Below are 21,404 nucleotides of genomic sequence, written 5' to 3' on the forward strand. Positions count from 1 at the left end.
AAAAAAGCTTACAATCTAAAAGGAAGAGGGACAAACTCACAGAGGGAAGTGACGGAATCAAATGATTTGCATATATTTGAGAGTAGGGGGCAAAGATGTGTGTTATTTAAGGATTTTTTTGAAGGACTGCAGAGATTCTCTAAGGAGGGGGCAGATCTGGAGTAGTCCTGCAGGCAAGAGTATGGAGTGTGGGTACCAGAAATAGATAGTAATAGGTTGTCAGCAGAACGAAGAGGCTGGTCTGGAACATATCTGCTAACATGGGAGGTGAGTAGGTAGTAAGTATGGGCACAGTTATGGCGAGCCTTGAACTTAAGGACGTGAACTTTGAAACAAATCCTAAATAAAGCTGGAAGCCGGTGCAGACATAGACTGCGGTAAGGTTTGAGAGTTGGGGGCATAAGATAGATGAGTCCGGGAGAGGGTAACATAAATCCAGGTGGGAAACAAGAGCATGTACAAGCATTTTAGTCGTGTCCTGAGTGAGAAAGGGGCGAACAGTGTTTTTATGGTTGAAGCAACAGGATTTGGTGGTAGATTTTATGTAAGAGGTGAAGGAAAGTTTAGAGTCAGGTTGACCTGAGAGGAAACAAGGATAGATGTAGAACAGATGCAATGATTCAAATGTTGCGAAAAACATTAATAAGAGGACACTGTGTTGAAAAAGATGTGCTGGAATATTTCATTATTGTTTCTAAAACACCTTCATAGCCTGGTCATCTAGCCCAGTGATGGCTAACCTTGACATCATAAATTGTTTCTGGACTACATTTCCCATGGAGAGCAAAAAACTGGTCGCAAGAGTATTCTGAGAACGGACAGCAACTGAAATAGCCTGCCCTTCCCCGCTCAGAACTCAAGCTGGTTTTAGCTCATCTTGTGCCATTACAGAGAGAACATCTCTGAAACATATCAGACTGGCCCCACCCATACGGGCAGTGCAGATCCGAAATGCCAGCAAGTTCTCTCTGCACGAGAGACACCGCAACCCCAGACGATCGTTTCAGCCTTGTTAGGCATCATCAGTTAGGCATAGCGGATATCTCTCTAGGCACCATGAGCAAGAGGTCCACGTCTGGATTACCCTTTAAACTTATGGAGAGCACAAAACTGGTCACAGGAGTATTCTGAGAACGGACAGCAACTGAAATAGCCTGCCCTTCAGAGTCTAAAAGCTAGCTGAGCATCTAGGGAAATGTAGTCCAGAAACAATTTATGGTGTCATGGTTAGCCATCACTGACCTAGCCCTTGCGATTTCGGAGGGATCAGTACCCTTGTGGGGACACAGGGAGTGGGTGGAGGGGGAGCGCAATCCGGCAATGACAGGGAAAGAAGTTGCTAACCCTCTGCAATGTAAGTATGCAACAACTTGTTTCTTCTGTTTACAATGTGGTTTTATTTATTGTTTTTTCTTTCCTTCTATTATTGTTAATGTTTTCCATAGGTATTACTGAATATGTACCAACTTAACGCCTTGCTTCTGCACAGGAATAGTGACACATGACTGACAAAACCATTTATAACACACATGCGATGCTAAGCATTTAGCACCCTGTACAGAATTGAAACTTGCCCATCTACTCAACTGCATATAAGCAAAATCTGGGGGAGGGGGGGAGGGCACCACACCACCCACTGGTTCGCTCATCCGACCACCTTTCTTGACAGACACCTACTCACCACCTTGAGAACACTCAGACTGCACCCTCCCCCTGCTCTCTCCTGTCTGGGATCACTCCGCCCTCACAAGGCCTGGCATCCTTAATGTAAGATCAGGTGCAACTTTTCCGAGCCTTCCCCCCCTATATAACCCCCTCTTTTTTTTTTTCCCTCTCTCTACCCCCTCCCTCTTACCTCTCACCTCCTCAGATCCCGCATGCCTCGCTGCTCCTGTGCTCCTATTATTATCTCTTCCTGGTAAACAAAATGGAGTGGCAATCAAGCTCCTCAAATCCTGCCCCTTAAACAACAGACAGACACATACGAACCCACAGGGTAGATACATGACAATTACAGACAAATAGGCACCCGCAAATATGCATTCACATCCGTATACAAACCTAATCTCCCAAACAGCTACTTCTGGCAAGCCCTCCAAGAACACTTAACACTTTTTACGTCTCACCACCTCATCGTAGGGGGAGACTTCAACGCTACCGTATCACCATGGACAGACACTGTATGGGCACACTGTGACGCAACCAACCCCCAACTGCAAAATCAGACAAAATGCTTTACTCCTTCATGACTAACGTCCATCTACTAGACGCATGGAGGATCCAACATCCGACAACACGAGACTACACTTTTTCTTCTCACCCACGTCAATCTCACTCTAGAATCGCGAATGCCTAGCATTGTTTGACCGTGGTTGTGGCACCTTAACCCCATCCAAAAATCGATTAGCGAATACTTTACACTAAACAAAGATTCAGTAACTTCCAAAAGCACACTCTGGGCAGGACATACATTCATACTTAGAGGTACAATAATTAACCTTGCATCTACATACAAGAAAAAATATCTGTCAAGTTTAGAACACACACTGAATTACGAGCCCTAGAACAAAAATTTAAAACGTAAAGAATTCATGCAAAAGTGTAAAAGGCGTGTAAGGCACTTCTCCAAATTAGTGCCAAAAGTTGTGAAACTGCTCCCCAACACTCAAAGAATCATAGAAATCAAGTAAAAGAAAGTATACCAGCTAAAAACTATGCTACATAAGTGCAAAATCAGTATATAAATACATACACTTAAAAAATGCTGGTAGCAGTGATGAAGTACCTAAAGGGTAAAATTAAGAAAACACATAGTGTGAACTGAATACACAGATGCAACTTTAAATTGGAATAGGAATATCACTCACATGACCCAGAGCCATTCAAGGCTCTGTATAAATGGCTCAGAGCCCTTCAATGGATGAAATAATAGTTTTGTGAAAAATCTAATGAAGCAGACACCCTCTTGGTCCGCACACTACGACAGCGAACCACACATAGGCAAATCAATAAAATTACCACCAAGAACGGACAAACGATCTCCCTGACCAAGTCTTTTAAACCTACTTCTCTGCACTTTATGACAATAAACCGCAAGCATGTCTAGAACCGGATATACTTAATGCCCTAACTGAAAAATGGCTGGACTCGGCACAGCTGCCAACCCCTACCCAAGAAGCTGCAGACATTATTGCGTCCCAGATAAACCCTGGAGAAGCGTCAAAAATCATCAAAAACATCAAACTAAACAAAAGCCCCGGCCCCGATAGATTTCCGGGGCTATACTACAAAACTTTCTCGGCAGCTCTCACCCTACACCCAAGCAATCTATTTAATACAATACTGAAAGATTACCCATTACCACGAGAAACACTCCAGGCCAACATCTGCGTTCTTCCCAAACCAAACAAGTCCCTTATTGAGCCAGAACACTTTCGCCCCATATCACTACTGAAAGTATATGTTAAACTATTTACCAAGATTTTGGGTGAATGCTTGAATCCCTTCCAACCCAAGCTGATCCATCCGGATCAGGTAGGATTCATTACCTCCAGAGAGCCACGCAACAACATTAGGTGCACATATGAGCTCATCTGGTTGGTGATCCACAGGAAAATTCCAGCCCTGATTCTATCGTTCGATGCCGAAAAGGCATTCAACCGACTGCTCTAGCCATCCCTATTTGCGACACTACACAAGTTCGGCTTCCCACGGCCCTTCCTGGATGCACTACAAACACTCTACGCATCATCCACAGTGAATCTCCTGCTATCTCTTACCCACCCCCCTTCATTCGAGATCCACAACAGCACACAACAAGGTTGCCCCTTGTCCGTCATACTTTTTGGACCTCTCACTAGAACCGCTTTTACTGTCACTCAGACACAATAAAGAAATCAAAGGAATCATAATACACACAGAAGAGTATAAAACCGAAGCATATGCAGATGATTTACTACTGACCATTACCAACCCTGCCAGATCGGTGCCACCGATGTTCTACCAATCCACATTGATGGGCAATTACTCCAGACCCTTGAACACACTTGAAAAAAGGTAGGAAAACAAGGTAATAGGGTGCGCCAAGATATCAAATAAGATAATATGTAGATAAGACAATCACAAGTACATATAAAATGTACTTACAATTTCCTGAGCAGATAACTCGCTCAGTATATTCAACGTGGGATAATACCCACCTGGGATTTATGGCGAGATTCTCACTGGAGAAGTAAAAGCAGGATGCCGGGTAACAAAATAGATAAAGACAAAGAAAAAGGTGTATGGCACAATACCAAAATAAAGTAGCCAATAGATCTTTATTAATACAAGTTAAAACAATCCACAACGCGTTTCTCCCAAGTATTATTATTATTGCCATTTATATAGCGCCAACAGATTCCGTAGCGCTTTACAATATTATGAGAGGGGGGATGTAACTATAAATGGGACAATTACAAGAAAACTTACAATAGGTTGAAGAGGACCCTGCTCAAACGAGTTTACAGTCTATAGGAGGTGGGGTATAAGACCGGTTAGGACAGGAAATATCAATCAAATAGGGTGGGAGTGAATCAGAGCTGGAGGAGAAAGTAAAGCACTGCCCTATAGGAGAGAGCAAGATACAGGTACGTAAGGTAGAGATTACTCTGGGAGTCCATAAGCTTTCCTGAAGAGATGGGCTTTAAGGCCCTTCTTAAATGATTGAAGACTACGGGAGAGTCTGATGGCGGTATGCAGGCTATTCCATAGGAAAGGAGCTGCCCGTGAGAGGTCCTGCAAGCGCGCGTTGGCCGTATGGGTGCGAGCAGCGGTCAGGTGGTTACGGGCAGAGCGGAGGGAACGAGGAGGGGCATACCTATGGATCAGTGAAGAGATATAAGAGGGGCTAGAATTGTTCAGTGCTTTAAATGTATGGGTTAGCACTCTGAATTGACTCCTATAGGATACAGGGAGCCAATGTAAGGATTGGCAAAGGGGTGCGGTGTGAGAGGACCGACTAGAGAGGAAAAAAGTAGGGCTTTATCAACTGGTTTTCCCATACTTTATTTCTGGTATCCTCGCTGAATATACTGAGCGGGTTATCTGCTCAGACAATTGTGAGTACGTTTCATTTATTACTACTCCTGGCTTATTATTTTTATACAGTGAGCACTATGTTCGCTTTTTATTTCTGTTTTTGGTCCTGTATATAACATGCTGCTACGATACCTGCTGACTACACCTTCCATTGATATGCTATAAGTGGGGGATTAATACCACTGCATGCACATTATACTAGAGCTGGTTTTAGCTCTGTTACATGTGAATAATAAATTGGAATTCTTTTTTACCTTTGCACTTTATTTTAGACTTATTGCACTATTGAAGTCCCATTCTTCTATTTTTCTCTGTATATATACCTATGGATCCTGAGCATCCTGGTGATTAGCAAGCCTAATGAAGGACAATGTCTACATAGATGTTTAAGAACTATCACGCATACCTACTACAAAGAGTGTAATTTGAGACTGCTGCTATTACCTTTTTGGGTACCTGTTTTTTGGTTTTATAGATTTTACTTACCCTGTTTAATTCACTTTTTTATGCCTGTGATGGTCTTATCTACATATTATCGTATTTGATCTCTTGGCACACCCTATTACCTTGTTTTCCTACCTTTACAGTACAAATATACAGTACTTAGTCCTGTCACAGACATACTGACTTAACTACACGCCATCTTAAATCTTGCATCTTAAATCCTGGACTGGCCTCTCAATCTACTGGATGAGAAGGATGGCATCTATAAAGATGAATCTATTACCTAGATTTCTATACATGTTTCAGGTGCTACCTATTCACATATCCACCTTCGACTTCAAAGCCTTACAAACTAAAATCGATAAATTCATGTTGGTCAACAAAAGGGCCAGAATCAAAAGAACGACCCTTTACATAGCGAATAGGGCCGGAGGGCTGGCCCTACCTCACTTTCCGCACTTCTACCACGCAGCACAGATAGCTCAGGTCCAACACCCCAATGCACCTTATGGGATCAAAAGTTGGGTGGACTTCGAGCACACTATTTTCTAGAGGGATTTCCCCTCACTCTAAATTTGCCTACCTAAACATGCCAGACTCCAAATGCCCCCTCCACCCCCTCTCTACTATATTCTATTAACCTTTGGCATAAGATAACAACCAAATGCTCACTAACATCCAACCTCTCCCCACTCACACCAGTCCTATGCAATGCACAATTCTTCCCAGGTATGACTCTTCAACACTTCTCCAGATTTGAGGACAATGAACTTATCTACTTCTACCAATTCTTTCAAAACCCAAAACATATACCATTCTCAGACCTTCTACAACAAACCCCACTAAACACCTTCAACCACTTTAGCTATCTTCAAATACGAAGTTTCCTGAACACTACCAATAACAAAAAAGTAGGCCCAATTCAAAAGAGCCAACTGAAGATCCACTGAATATCGCACTAGCAACAAGAAGAGCAATCGCAGAACAATGGGGGAGGCCTGATGTCCACACCTCTGAGCAAACTCATGACACTACTAACAACTTCATCCATGACACTACCACACCTCTGAGCAAACTCATGACACTACTAACAACTTGATCCATGACACTACTAACAACTTCAACAAGATATGGAACCCATGACTCCTCGAGTTCCCCTACCCACTTAGGACCTGGGAGCAGCTTGGGACGGGGACATTCCTACCCCGCCTCCCTTTTTTTCTCCTTTTCTCACCTCTCCCCCTCCTCTTTACCCCTTTTTTCTACTCTTTTCACATCCTCTTCCCTGGTCCCTCAACATCATACAACTTCCCTACCTACCCCCTCAAACAGGCACTTTTGACAATCTTCATAGCGCTCTCGATGCACACCTTTTCACAACACCCCCTAAAGCTTGTACACATGCTAACAACTAACCAACTAACGACATTTTAATCTCAATAATACACACCCTTAGTTCACACCCGACGCCACATGGACTAACTTCAGCAACAAAGTGCACTTAAAAACAAGCATCAAACCCACTATTCGGAACCTATAATGCATAAACATAGGCATAACCACAGAAACTGTATGGCATTTCTACTAGATAAGTACTCAAAAATCGACAAGATGTGTATCTAAGATCCAGTAGCTAATGACATCATTGTCAAATCCACCCAAATGTTTTATATCACATAAGTATTTCATGCTTTAAACTTTACTGGTTATTACTTTTTACTTCTCTTTTTCTGTTACTGATGAAGAAATCTCACTTGTAAAACTATACCGTTATTGTACAACATGCTTCTGTATCGCACAATACTTGTGCTTGCATAAATTGACTCTTGTCATGCATTCAAACCTTTCATACTATTGAACATTACCATTTTTTTATGTCCTACCGCTGTTCAAAAAATACAACAATCTACAAATAAAGAATAGTTAAAATATTGTAAAGACTGGTGATGAATCATCTGCATAAAATAAAATAGGCCGAAAAAAAAGTCCTGATTTTGAAAGGAGAGGGTTTCTTTTAACTGAAAATTGTTTTAGACTTTGTAGAGTCATTGAAATAAATTTCTATCATACTGTAACATTATATGACAGTACCTATATATATATATATATATATATATATAAGATGCCAAAATACTAGGGTACTGCAGTATGCAATGATACCTTTTTTATTGGATTAACATAATCTACACTATATATACACTGAACAAAATTATAAACGCAACACTTTGGTTTTTACCCCATTTATTCATGAACTGAACTCAAGGATCTAAGACTTTTTCTATGTACAGAAAAGGCCTATTTCTCTTAAATACTGTTCACAAATCTGGGTCTGCTAGCAGGTAGTTGAACAAGAATTTACTTTTATAAGCATTTGAATGTGGCTGCAATCTGCAGGACTTGACATCAGAACTCACAATGTTCAATTTGATACAAAATAAATCAACTATACAACTATATTGCAAAATTCCGTCCAAGATTTTCTCAATTGAGCCCAAGATGGCTAATGGTGTCGTTGACAATATTAGTGCATTAATAAAGCAATATCTATCAAATTATCAGACATATATTTGAAATGCAGATATAGCAGATAATGTGTGGTATGGATCTCTTACCTTCATCTGCGGAGACCTCACTGCTGTAACCATCATACTCTGCAGACAGGGGGCTGTATTGCTGTCTGGCTTCCCACATGTTTTGTTGCTTATCTGATCCAGGCCTGGGAGAATTCAGTCTTGTCACTGCCTCATGGAATTTACCTACAGCTTCATCTTCACTTTCCGATGTTGAACAATGTGCATCCCGCTCTTTAGAGAAACAGAAGCAAGATTTAAGAAAAATGCTTATGATACCAAGTTGCATGTACAAATAGATCAGCAGAATGTTATATATCCAAGAGATAGGTAAAATGGGACCTTTTAGTCATTTATCAAATTAGTACTTTCCTACTTGGTAACTCTTTGGATTTGCCCCAAAAGCATTAAATGCAACGATGGATTGTTTCTTCATCACAGTGTCTGAAAGCAAAGTTGAGTTCCTGCTTTTTGTAGTAAGACCATCATATTTATCAGGATCAGAGCAACTTCCCACCAGTTGCATAATTCCAAATAAAGTAAGTACAGTTGCATAACTAAAACTAGGTATCTGAAGTGTAATGTAAGGCATTTCATTCTCCCTTTTACATACTCCCTGGCTGCTAGAATGAAGCTTATGTGCTCTGTATCTGTTCGTGAAACTATTGGAACTATTGATTGGAACCCCTGTACCTATATAAATGGGACTTAGTGGGCTACAATTAGTTTTGCATTTCTTTGTATACACAGGTTGTGAGAGAAAGGTTTTTTAAGGTGTACTTCATAGACAGTAGAAAGCAAACCATGCATAAATTCAGTTCAGGATGCATCACAGTAAAACTGATGTGCTCCAAAGATCTCAGTGGTACATTAAAGAAGCTGCCATTTTGAGATTAGTACTTGGAATTGACTTTACGTTTAACATAATAGTGATAGAGCTATCCCTTGTTGTTTGGAAACAGGGAATTATGCCTTACTGGAAAATATATGGTTAATTGCCAAATATTAACTATTGGTGCTTAACGAATAGATTACAAAGCTCCATTACCATTTAATGTTTAATAATAATGTAATCAATGGTGGCAGCTGCTTTAAGAATTAACAAGAAATCAGCAAAATAAGAAACACAGATATTGTGTAGTGCAATTTAATTAAGGAAACACCCACATCAAACACACGTCTAGAAATAGGCTGGATTAGAATTTTAGAAAAGATCAAGGTAAATGTTCACATCACTGGAAGATGAGGAGTTATTTACCTTTGTGCTCTACTCTCTTGTCTTTTTCATTCTCGGAGCATTTTTCCTTACCCCTGTGTACAGATCTGTCCCTACCCCTAGTGCCAACTCGTTTCAATGTGTTTGATGAACTTCCTTCATGATGTGGCTTGTTTTCCTCTGAGTCATGATGTCTAGATTTTCCCAAAGAGGTATTTTTAACCTGGTCACCATGTATCTGCTTAGAGCTGTGATGTCTATTTTTCCCCATATCGTTGAAACCACTTACTGCGAATCCAGGAGACTCAGTAATGTCTCTGTTACCTGGTAATATATTTTTAGGAACTTTTGGACTGTGCTTGACATGGTTTCCCACTGGATCCCTAACATTGTTAGACGCTCTATGTGCTCTGTCTTCCAGAACACTAGGTTTATGGTCACTTGATATATGTCCCATGTTCTTTGATTTTTTTCTCTTTTCTGTTATACAGATGGAATTTTGTTCATGCTTCTTAGTATTGTTAGAGCTGGGTCGATTTTTACTCTGATTGCTTCTAACATTTTGATCTGTTGCACCTTTTAAGTGGCTTCTTGTCTCTTTGTATGTATCTGGCTGGCTATTGCAATTAGGCAAATATTCATTATTTTCATGATGGGAATCCGCATAACTTGAATATTCGCCTGGAGAATGGGTTCTGTGCTTTCTCTCCTTTTTGTTATTCAAAGGCCTTCCAGAAGGTCCACAAGGATTTAAATCTGGGTAATGGACACTTGTATTAACCTCTGTGTAGCTTGCATTTTCTTCATCCGTGTATTTGGAGGCATCTTCTAGAACAGGACTGTTGACATCTTTCAATTTTGAAGCTGTCTCATCTGAAAATGAAGGGTTTGCCTCTTCTTCTGTACGCAAACCATGAATCATGCTTGTGACCTGTTCAGTAACAGAATCTGCCACACTATAACTGACCTCTTCTACAGCGCTTGTAATGCCATCCACTGCATTGCTGAGAGAATCAACAATGGAAGACATGGACGGAAGGTTTATGCTTTGCTGAAAGCTCTTAAAGAACGCCATTGTAATCACCTTTTCGAAATATAATCAGATGTTCTTATAATTAAAAAATATAAGTCAGAAGATTTATCCAGCGTCTTACTGAATGCCTACTTCCAAGAGTAAAATCCAATCTTGCAGCCATTTGGTTTTGTTTCAGTATATAAAAAATACAGTACAAAAGTTTATTTTAAGTCACACATAATGTTATCATGTGCTCATATGAATCAAAGTGTACAATTAAAAAATAATAAAGTACTGTAAATCTTGTTAGAGTAGCAATGGCATTCTAAAGAAAGGTACTTTGAAACAAACTGATTCGCTCTGCAGATTTTAATATTTTACCTGTAAAATAAATATTTCAAATAGATCTACAGAAATAATATTCAATGGAACAGATATGTATGTCAATGTATTGTAATAGCTTTATAATAAATAACACATGCCAGCCTAAAAGACTGGTGCTTTGTACCTATTTTACTACACAGAACAAGTGTAAAACATATTTTATGTTCTTGTGCAGGAGAATAGTATTGTGCTTGTTTGTTATGTTATATACCACATACTATGCATCCAAATGAACCAAGTAAATAACACGTGTTATACATTTTACAGTTGTACTATTGTAAAATTAAATTAGTATTGTATTATATTATTATTTGCATATAATTTTAGCACTTACACAGGTTTTTTTGCTACACTGTGAAGTGTTGGGAATTTACCAGAAGATTTCTATTTTTACCCAAAACAGTGTATCTGAAAAGCCAGTATTTATTTCCAATTCAGCTCTTTTAGCCTAAAATGTTACATTTTATGGTCAATTCACAACAAGAGGACATAATCTTAAATTAGAGGGGCAAAGGATTAAAAATAATATCAGAAAGTATTACTTTACTGAGAGGGTAGTAGATGCATGGAATAGCCTTCCAGCGGAAGTGGTAGATGTTAACACGGTGAAGGAGTTTAAGCATGCGTGGGATAGGCATAAGGCTATCTTAACTATAAGATAAGGCCAGGGACTAATGAAAGTATTTAGAATATTGGGCAGACTAGATGGGCCGAATGGTTCTTATCTGCCGTCACATTCTATGTTTCTGTGTTTCTATGTTAACTTCAGATCTGGATCTATCACCAAAACCTGCAGATCTGCAATAGCATGATGCATTTTGCCTAGCTAAAAAACATGTAGGAATGGATAACACCTTAAAGGACCACTATAGTGCCAGGAAAACATACTCGTTTTCCTGGCACTAAAGTGCCCTGAGGGTGCCCCCACCCTCAGGGACCCCCTCCCGCCGGGCTCTGGGGAGAGGAAAGGGATTACAACTTACCTTTCTCCTCCTCTCCTCCTCCTCTCCTCCCATTCGGCTGAATGCGCACGCGCGGCAGGAGCTGCGCGCGCATTCAGCCGGTCTCATAGGAAAGCATTATCAATGCTTTCCTATGGACGCTTGCGTGCTCTCACTGTGATTTTCACAGTGAGAATCACGCAAGCGCCTCTAGCGGCTGTCAATGAGACAGCCACTAGAGGCTTTGAGGGCTGGATTAACCCATTTATAAACACAGCAGTTTCTCTGAAACTGCTATGTTTATAAAAAAAAATGGGTTAACCCTAGCTGGACCTGGCACCCAGACCACTTCATTAAGCTGAAGTGGTCTGGGTGCCTAGAGTGGTCCTTTAAGTGTATGGTACAATTTAAAACACTTTAAGTACCATAACCACCATAATAATTCCCCCCCCCCCCCCCCCATGCAAGTTTAGAAAAAATATGCAAATGGTTTAAATATTTTCCACTGGGTGGGTGCCAGTACAAAAAAAAGCAAATTTTAAACAACTGTTTGAAGCACTTGGCTTTCAGATTTTTTTGCTTTTGCCCATTGGGCTGCAGTTTCATCAAATCGCCGCATTCAATGTAGTCTGTCATTAATTATCTCAGTGAGCATTTAGTAACATTTCAGTTTTAGCTAGTGTGGGGTCTATTTCATTATAAATGTATTAGACAACGGATGAAGAGAGCCAGCAAAATGGGCATAAATACTATATGGATGTCAACATCCAATTCAGGCCTAAAGAGACTGTGGATCAGGTTAGCCAAAGGGTAAAAAGATAAATAGTGTGGTGCTGAAACTTCCAAGAAGCTTTACAGGTCTGACATAGTATGATTGCAATTTGAAGACTACCTGTTGGTTATAACTGCTCAAAGTTTTAAGAATAGAGGGTTCTGGTAGACAATTTTTGAGGTTGAAAACCTGGGTAATTTTTGGGTAATTAAAGAAGCCACAAGTGGGGCAAATAAAAGTTTGCTAATTTTATGTTATAAGTGCATAACTTAGCTCCTTCTCTGTTATAGTCTCGTCTTACCTTGAGTGTTCTTAGTACAGTGGAAACCTTTATCATTTCCATAACAAATTTTCTTGCTGATATAAATAGATAGAAGCAAGAGAAGAACGATCGCTACTCCAACTGCTGACAGGAATCCAATTGCCTCTGGAGATACTAGAGAAAAGGAAACATTCAGTTGAAAAGTGACAAGGGTCAGGAAATACATGCTATAGTCTAACTAAGCTCTGATTCCATAAGTGATGTTGAAATTAGAACAGCAATCACGTTACAATAACAGTTTTGCTGCACTTAGCCATGACTCACATACAGAGCCAACAGTCTGTGGGATGGCACTTAAGACTCCAGACCTTATCAAGCCACAATGCATAGCCACACCTGCTTATGTCCAGTGCCATTGATAGAAACTGCACTCGACAAGTAAGGTCTATGTGAGGATTTGCAGTCAAAATAGGCAGCCAACCACATATACCTTCTAATTACTGTTAGAGGCAAACACAAAAGCCCTGGTAGATGGCCTATAAAAAAACCTTTAACTCGTTTGTCACTTTATATCTGCATTGTTCTGAGTTTTCTATAATTCCACATGATTAGTGGACTTGACTTTGATTATTTTGTATTGGTATTTGCCTATTCTCCATTCTGTCTGCCTAGACATAAGTTAGTACAAATATACAGCAATGGGAAATAGAAAGTACACCCTCTCTGAATTATATGGCTTTACATATCAGGACATAATACCAATCAAAAAAGCACAAAGTAAGAGTCAGTGGGGGGAAGTCTGCAGACATGCACACATCAATGTGTGCATAACTATCTGCCCACAAGCCTCCACTAAATGTGTACAACCAGAGAGGCACTCCAAGGTTGCCTCAGGGACTTACCCGATAGAATTATAAAGCTGTCACGGCCCCCGGCTCACAGCCGATCGGTGCGACCACACAAAGGAATTACCTGTGAAGCAGCGAGCTAGGAGTCGAGCCGTTGGGGCGTCCATCCCCTTCACACGCTAGACCCAAAATGGCGCCGACCATGAAGTTGTGTCCATTTGTAGTCCCGCCTCCAAAAGTTACGCGACTTCACAACGTCAACGCGCACGCACATTCTGGAGTCAGAGGTAAAGCTCTGACTAATCAAAGCCCAAGAAGGGGTATTTAAACCCCAGAATACCTTAGCTCATTGCCCTGTCTGTTCCTGGTATCCAAGAGTGCGTCTTCCTGATCTTGTTATTGATATTCTTGGTATTTGACTTCGGCTATTCCTGACTATTCTAATTTCTGTTTTTCTTGACTTGGCTTTCTTATCGATCTTGTGTATTTCCCTTGACTATTCTCTATTTTTTAACGTATTAACCTGGCCATTCTAAGGACCGGTTCTGTCTGTTTTTCTGTTCTATGTAGATGTTACATAGTTCTGCGTGTTGAATCATACAGTTGTTGTGACAAAAGCAAAACAAAAAGACAATTAATCTCACAGCTATGAGAGAAAATGTACCTGGAAATCAAACAGTACCTTGGAAATAAATGTAACTGATACTATGTAACACAAGGTATTTACATTGAATCGTGGTCAAAGAATGAAAAAGGGAAAACTATATAAAACAATATATGAAACTTAGCCTTATAAGGCTAATCCTCTATCTATTACTAGCATCTTAATCTAAGAGAATGATATGAGAGAATGATATGGCTATAAAGGAGTATTTAAAGCCTCCATATATATGTATATACAACACTTATATACAAGGGGGAGTATAAAAGGCTTAGTAGAGTGAACTCCCAAGTAGATTTAATATATAACATATATATCAATTATATAGCATGTAGCTGAATAAGATATGTAAGTATTATTAGTGGAAGACACCCTAGTTTTTACCCTAAAAATATCAAAATAAATCCAAGTTGTAAATGGTGAACGAGAATCTAGGTCTCAGCAAATCACTTTTCATAGTTATCAGAGGTAAACAGATTAGGGGAGATAAACACCCTCCACCTAAACACAGGGGCAGGAACTAAAGTAGAGAGGGCCCTGGTGCAAGACTTTTTTGGGCCCTCTATCACAATGGTGGCCAAAAGTGTTATGGGCAAATGCAAATATTACAAGTTTTAGAATGAAATGTTGTATTTCTTAAACTGTGTACTTTGTCTTTAAGAGATATTGCAAATTGACAAGGTGTTAGAAATGGTACATATTGTTTTTCATAGATGTTTCTTTAAGCAATAACCCCAGGTCATTACATGTTTGCGCCATTTTGCCCCAAACGAATTACAATAACAATAATGCATAAACAAGCTTCAAGGCTATACTACGACTCTTTCAGTACACAATATACTGTGGTAACCCCAAGTTAATGGAACTTCCCCAAATCCGGGAATCTCCCACGACTGTGCACTTACGTCTTAGTATAAACAACAGATAAGCTATTCAGACTTTGGGAAGCCATCTTGTCCCTTGAACTTGATGGAAGTTCCCCAGGTCCGGGAGTTTCCCATGACGTGTGCACTCGCTTCTAGTTATGGACTTTTTCATATGAACTATGGTGACTCTAAAATGACGACACCCAAGGTATAAATAAGTGTACTTTTAAATGTTAACACACAGAGGAGAGACTTGGAGACAGACGCTGCTCCATCTTAAAATGACTGAGAGGCTGACATGATGACATGTTCAGAAGGGTATGTTAACCTATTAATGATATCTGCAAGCATTTAATTTCATCTTATAAACTCTGCTATAATGGATTTGATATGTCTATATTTATATTTTTATATAATAAATATCTAAAAGACAAAATCTATGGCTTCCAAGACAATCCTTATTTTATATTGTATTCTCAATTATTTACACATGTTAAATAGAGGATCTCTTACTAACTATATAACATTATGGCTAAGATATCTGTATGGTTAGCCCTGCTAAGTTCTATGCTTTAAGACATTATAGAGGTAAATAAGGGAACCGCAAGCGGTTACAGTTGGCGACCACGAAGGGACTTGTACTTGGAAGCGTTAAATAAAAAATAATAAATACCTAGGTAACCTCTTATACGTAAGAGAAGACACAATACTTTGTCATGGCACAAGTCTTGAAATATCAAGAATCTATTGAGCTATTTGCAGCCCAGACTCAGAGAGAGATCTTCATCATTAGAGATGATTTTAATGTGAACTTGTACAATGCACTTTAAGTTCTGGTGACAGGTACATTGTAATTAGCATACAATGCTGAAATTGTGGATCTTAATATCATAAGAGAGCAAATATACATATTTGGTAAACTCCCTGATATGCCTAATACACCAGCACAGCATTGCCCATTCGTTCCAGGACAGTGGATTGCAGGCAGGGGGATATGTTCTCTTTGTAGCTGCTTGGTATGCATGCGCAGGAAAAAGATTAATGCAAAATGTTGTCAAAAGAAAAGTGATAAGACAGAGCGATGAAATTTGAAGTCTAATTCCAAGAATGCAAAGAAAATTGCATTATGGCTTAATGAAAATATTCATGCCACAGAAGCAACAGACAGACAGTCCACTATATAAGAAAAGTTTTATAAAACAGTGATAATTTCCATACTGTCAGTTGCGCTAGCTGTTCTTTAAAAAATCAGGAATCATAACAGTATAACTATTTTTGAAGTCTGGAGTTTCCAGCCAAGGTTGCGGAGATAGGAGACATGTAAACATTCCAAGGAATTGAGAAGTCGTTGTTTTATATTCCAAATTATGAACAACATTATTACTTACAGCCATAAAGAGAAAGACATGGCTTTTTAATACATTCAGTGCAGTACAATGCAGTACACTGCAGCATATATTTTATATAATATATGCTAACTAGCTCATATTTGTTCCTAAACAGAGTTGAAATTATACTACCCTCCTAGAAAAAATGCAACCGGTGGTTATACATCCTTTGCTTCCCTAAATGCTCTGCAAAAATAAATATTTATAAAATGATTAAAAATAATATATATGTAAGATAAATCAGGGCAAAATAAAATTGTAACTACACAGGATCTCTGATAACTTTTAAACTGAACTTATTAAAGGCTTATTTAAATAAAATGTTAAATACATTTACAGCTTTAAATGTGATCAAAAGATACTAAATGATGTGTTAAGCAGCCAGCCCAATTCACTAGAATAGCATAAGTATTCTACTATTTAAAGTGCACAATTCCTGCACATAATGACTTTACTTACTCAGGTACAGTCTTTAGTCTATTGCAATGGCAGGATTAAAATCCACCAATTTTAAAAGGGAAAGCTTACTTAAATAAGTAGTACTATCCCACTGTACCTGTATTGCTAGCAGTAAGGAAATTAGAACAATGATATTGTACTACTGACTCTAATCAGATCAGACACATGTAATCTCAGTGAATTTTATAAACTAGGTTTTTATAACACGTAAAATAAAATAAATACACCAATGTTGTTTATAAATAAATGTATATAGACCAGGCAATAAGAGCATTCAGCAGCCTGCTCTCTCAGAGCCAGAAATGGATTTATAAATGTATTAAAAAATAAATAAATAGGTTTTAAAAAAATCCAGTCAACCACACATGATGGGTGAAATAATTGCTTCTTTAAAAGCTATATGCTGCCGCAATGTATATAAATACAGATTAGGGCACAGCGTAGAAATAAAAATACAGTTTCAAATCTCATATATGGGGATTCAGTTCCACCACATATTGGTGTATCTTACACTAATTCCAGTGGTAGATAGTGCTAATGCTGAAGGAGGCTAATTTTAATAATAATGAGTTGTAGGAGCATTGTAAATATATATAGTGTCAATTAAAGTGATAATGCTCTGATATAGTAAATCCCATTGCATATCACATATCTGCTATATGAAAAGTATAATTAAAGTGACTTTACTGTCCAAAGCCCCCTCACATCTATTTTATAGAATCTATACTTTTCTGTGGTCACCTCCAAAGGGGCCTCTGAAACTGGGGGGCTGAGGAGGGGTGCTCATCCTAAGAGGAATCAGATTTCACACTTAAAATAAAATAAAATAAAATAAAAAATATAATAATAGAAGAGGTATTGTGGGAACATCCAGAACATGCATTTTGTATATAAACTTAATTTGCAGATATTTATGCCTTAAAGACATATAAAGGATATTTCATTAAATATGCAGGTATCTTTAAAAATTAGGCAATGTTAAAAATAAATAAATAATAATAAATATATATATTTTTACCACAATATAAACAGCTTTGTTAAACAGATTTAAGTACAAGTACTTATGTCAAGAAATATACAGAATACATTTACAACAGGCAAGTTTAGCATAAATGCAAAGTTGTTGTTTTTTGGGGATTTATTATTGCCCAAGAAATCTCTGAACATATTCAGAATTTTTGACAGCAGCAAGTAAGACAGCAGATTGCAATGGACACCATTACAATATTGCTTTACCGATTGAGGTCAGAGCTTTAAAAAATAAATAAATAAATAAATATTCTATGGCCCGCTAGACCACTGGCTTTTAATGAACAGTTTGCACAACACTTATAACATAGTTTGTTATACTGCACATTATAGCTGTGACATAATATACAGGGTAAAAATACTATTTCACTGTTTAATAGACTTACCCAGTATTTAAAGACGACATGTTTCTTGCAAAGTCATCGGGACTTTGAGGGAGTTTCTAACTATGTTTAATTAAATAATTAATTTACTAAAGAGAAGAAAAAAGGTTGTTTTTTTCCCCTGCAAGTGAATATTCAGCGCAAGGTCATTTTGTGTTCACAGACTATTCGGATTTTAAAAAAGCTGTTCTTTATCTCACACTACGAACGGCCTTGTAATTCCTATCCACACTAAAAGTTGGCTTTTAAATGTTATTGTTTTAACTTTAAGTTAATACAGAGGATAAAGTAATTTAGAGAAAGTATATTAATTGATCGGATTTCATTTATCTATATTGGTCCACTGTAAACTGATCTCTAGTCTAAGTCTGGTGTTCAAACAGTTTTTCTTACGATACGTCGTGTGTTTATATCCACAACTGCATTTTGCTTTGTGGTAACAAATTGAAAGCCTGGCATTGTAATACGTGTATGGACATGCTTATAACAAAGCATGGTCCCTCTCCTCATATAGTTGGCCGTTAACAGGCACTTTGATGCAATGTGTCTGTGGTCACTGGATCACAAAAGCATACCCTATCTCTCAGTCATGATGCAGAGTTTATGCTTGCAAGGATATCCGGACCTTATCCACCTGGTATCCGCATAAATACTCCTATCGTTTAGAGGGGTTAATTACATAATAACCATTGAAGGTAATATGTTGATTGTTCTTCCTATAGAGGAAAGATAGACTTGCCCAAAAGCTTTTTCATGGCTAGGACAAGCTCTTATAGAGAGAGGTAATGTACTTCTGACTCCTGAAAAGGAATATTGGTGGTCCAATATGGGAAATACTGTAATTCATGTGTTTAGTAATCATAAGCATTTGCTTATTGCCACATTACTGATGTACTGTTTATTGAAATATTAATATCTAACGTACTTTTTGAATTACTATACATTGGAAGTTATCAACATCTCATGGTTATGAATATGCTTTTGTATGTGTTGATGCATGTACCAGGTTTACTTGGATATATCCTGTGCGAAGTGCAACCTCTGATACCACGTTTTCTAATCTCACTTCCTTAGTATGCATTTGATAATCCCAGGACCATCCATTTGGTGGTCCTGCAGTTACTGCAAAGGAAACCTAAAACTGGGCAATCACATTTGGGTTACTTTGGGATTTCAGTGCCCCAACCACCCCCAAAGTAGTGGGGTTGTGGTCTGGGAAAATGCTGAGGTTAAATGATTATTAACCAAGTTACTAGTTGCTTGCCCCACACAGTGGTAGTATCTATTTATTCCTATGGTACAGGTGAGCATTCACAACATACCTGATGATACAAATGGTGAGACACCATATGAAATGTTACATGTTTTTCACTGACAGACATATTTCTGCACCAGGGAGAGCTTAGAACCATTGGTTCTATTAGAGAAATTTAGGGAATTATTTTTTTCAGCCCATCTCACCATGCACCACCAACTTTTTCTTACTGTTGGCCAGTTTGTCCTGGAGAGGGTGACTCCGAGAACTTTTACTACAGAGAACAATCAGAGCCAACAGAGAACAGTAAGTTTTGATATTTTACTAACAGGACGTTCACAGAACCACTGACTGCTGACACAGTGAATGCTGTTAAAGATGACAAGATAAAACAAACAGAGGATGACAGAAATGCCACCAGAACACAGCCACCAGAATCATAGCCACATAACAGACTGAATCATGATCTGACATCTGAACCTGCAAATGTGAAGGAGAAAGGATGAACAGACAGGCGTGATACATTCACAGTTAACATGGAATGTATGAAAAATGAATCATCAACATCATTATAAGAAAGACTCTGGAGAAATCAGAGACTGAACCTGAATTATCTTATACAGTAAGAAAGAAATCCAAAGATGGAAGCAAAAGGATGCTAGAAAATTGGCTATGGTGTTTCCTTCTTACAATCTGCAGCATCATCATAACATCAACCCTAGCTGTCGTTTTAAAACTGCATTGGGATTATGTTAACAAGCAGGAAGCGCCTGAACTGAATTTGACTGCACATTATACAAGTTCTTTGATCGTGAGGACTGCCTCCAAGAACTATCTCAAAAGGAGAGACACAGCTCACAGTGAAATGAATACACTGGTATTTCACAAGGAACCTATTGAGATCATTCCAAAAAAACGATTATACATGAGAGAGATGTGATTGGACTATTTCAAATCCTAATAATGGACTCAACGATGATGGCAAAGCATGCTGAAAACAGAAAAAGATGGGACAGATGCTTGTGAAAGACTTTGGATGCACCTATGAAGGTGATGTAAGAAAAGACTATGCAATATAGTTTATCATTGAATGACTACCGCAAACAGCCTTCTTATGCTGAAAAGAAGTGCTATGTTAATTCTGGACATTGCTATTATTTTTCCAGACAGAAGATAACCGGAAAAAGAAATAAAGGCTGATAATTGTCAACACCCAGCTGTTTCTAAAGATGGAACATGGTACTGAGAAAACCTGATTGACTATCAAAGCGCCTCACAGTACAAGACACAGATTGTTGCCTATAACTCAGGAAACGTGGATAATAGGAAGGAGCAGAAGAAGAGGAATATAGATTTCCTACTGGAGTGAAAACCATGCTGGAACAATATTCGGCAACAATGAACTTTACAATGACATTTGGTGGCATATGAATTTGAATTCGGAAGAAACATATCAATTAACGAAAGAAACCTTGATGCAATTAATAAATAATAACAACACAGGCCTACTAAGAGCAGATGCCCTGCCAAGAGAATGGAATATAAAAGACCAGCAAAATCTGTCAGAAACCTTACATCATGGGACACTTGTACTAAAGCACGATTTGCAGCTTTTCTTAAACTCTACATATTATGTACATACCAAAGTAAGGAACTCCTGTAAACATAAACACAGAGACATTGCTCGTTCTGTTGCAGATGTGATCTACCGATGTACTCCTTGTTCTTTTGGTATAACTATACCAATCAAAACGTTAAATGGCTCCATAGAATCAAACGACAAAGGATTTTTGCTATATTCTGGACTTCCAGGAATGTGGTGCATGGACAGA

General features: G+C 38.5%; 1 protein-coding gene across 2 annotated transcripts in view; it reads right to left on the reverse strand.

The window, feature by feature from the left end:
* SYT14 (synaptotagmin 14) overlaps positions 1–21,404 on the reverse strand; it is a 185,102-nt gene that overhangs the window by 99,181 nt on the left and 64,517 nt on the right. For both annotated transcript variants that reach the window (XM_063443888.1, XM_063443889.1), the window contains 2 exons: positions 12,723–12,857; positions 8,136–8,327 (listed from right to left, as the gene is read on the reverse strand). In XM_063443888.1, the coding sequence (XP_063299958.1) occupies positions 8,136–8,327; positions 12,723–12,857 (327 nt within the window). The remainder of the gene's footprint in view (positions 1–8,135; positions 8,328–12,722; positions 12,858–21,404) is intronic.

The sequence above is a fragment of the Pelobates fuscus genome, chromosome 2 (genome assembly GCF_036172605.1).
Source record: "Pelobates fuscus isolate aPelFus1 chromosome 2, aPelFus1.pri, whole genome shotgun sequence".
Classification (NCBI taxonomy): domain Eukaryota; kingdom Metazoa; phylum Chordata; class Amphibia; order Anura; family Pelobatidae; genus Pelobates; species Pelobates fuscus.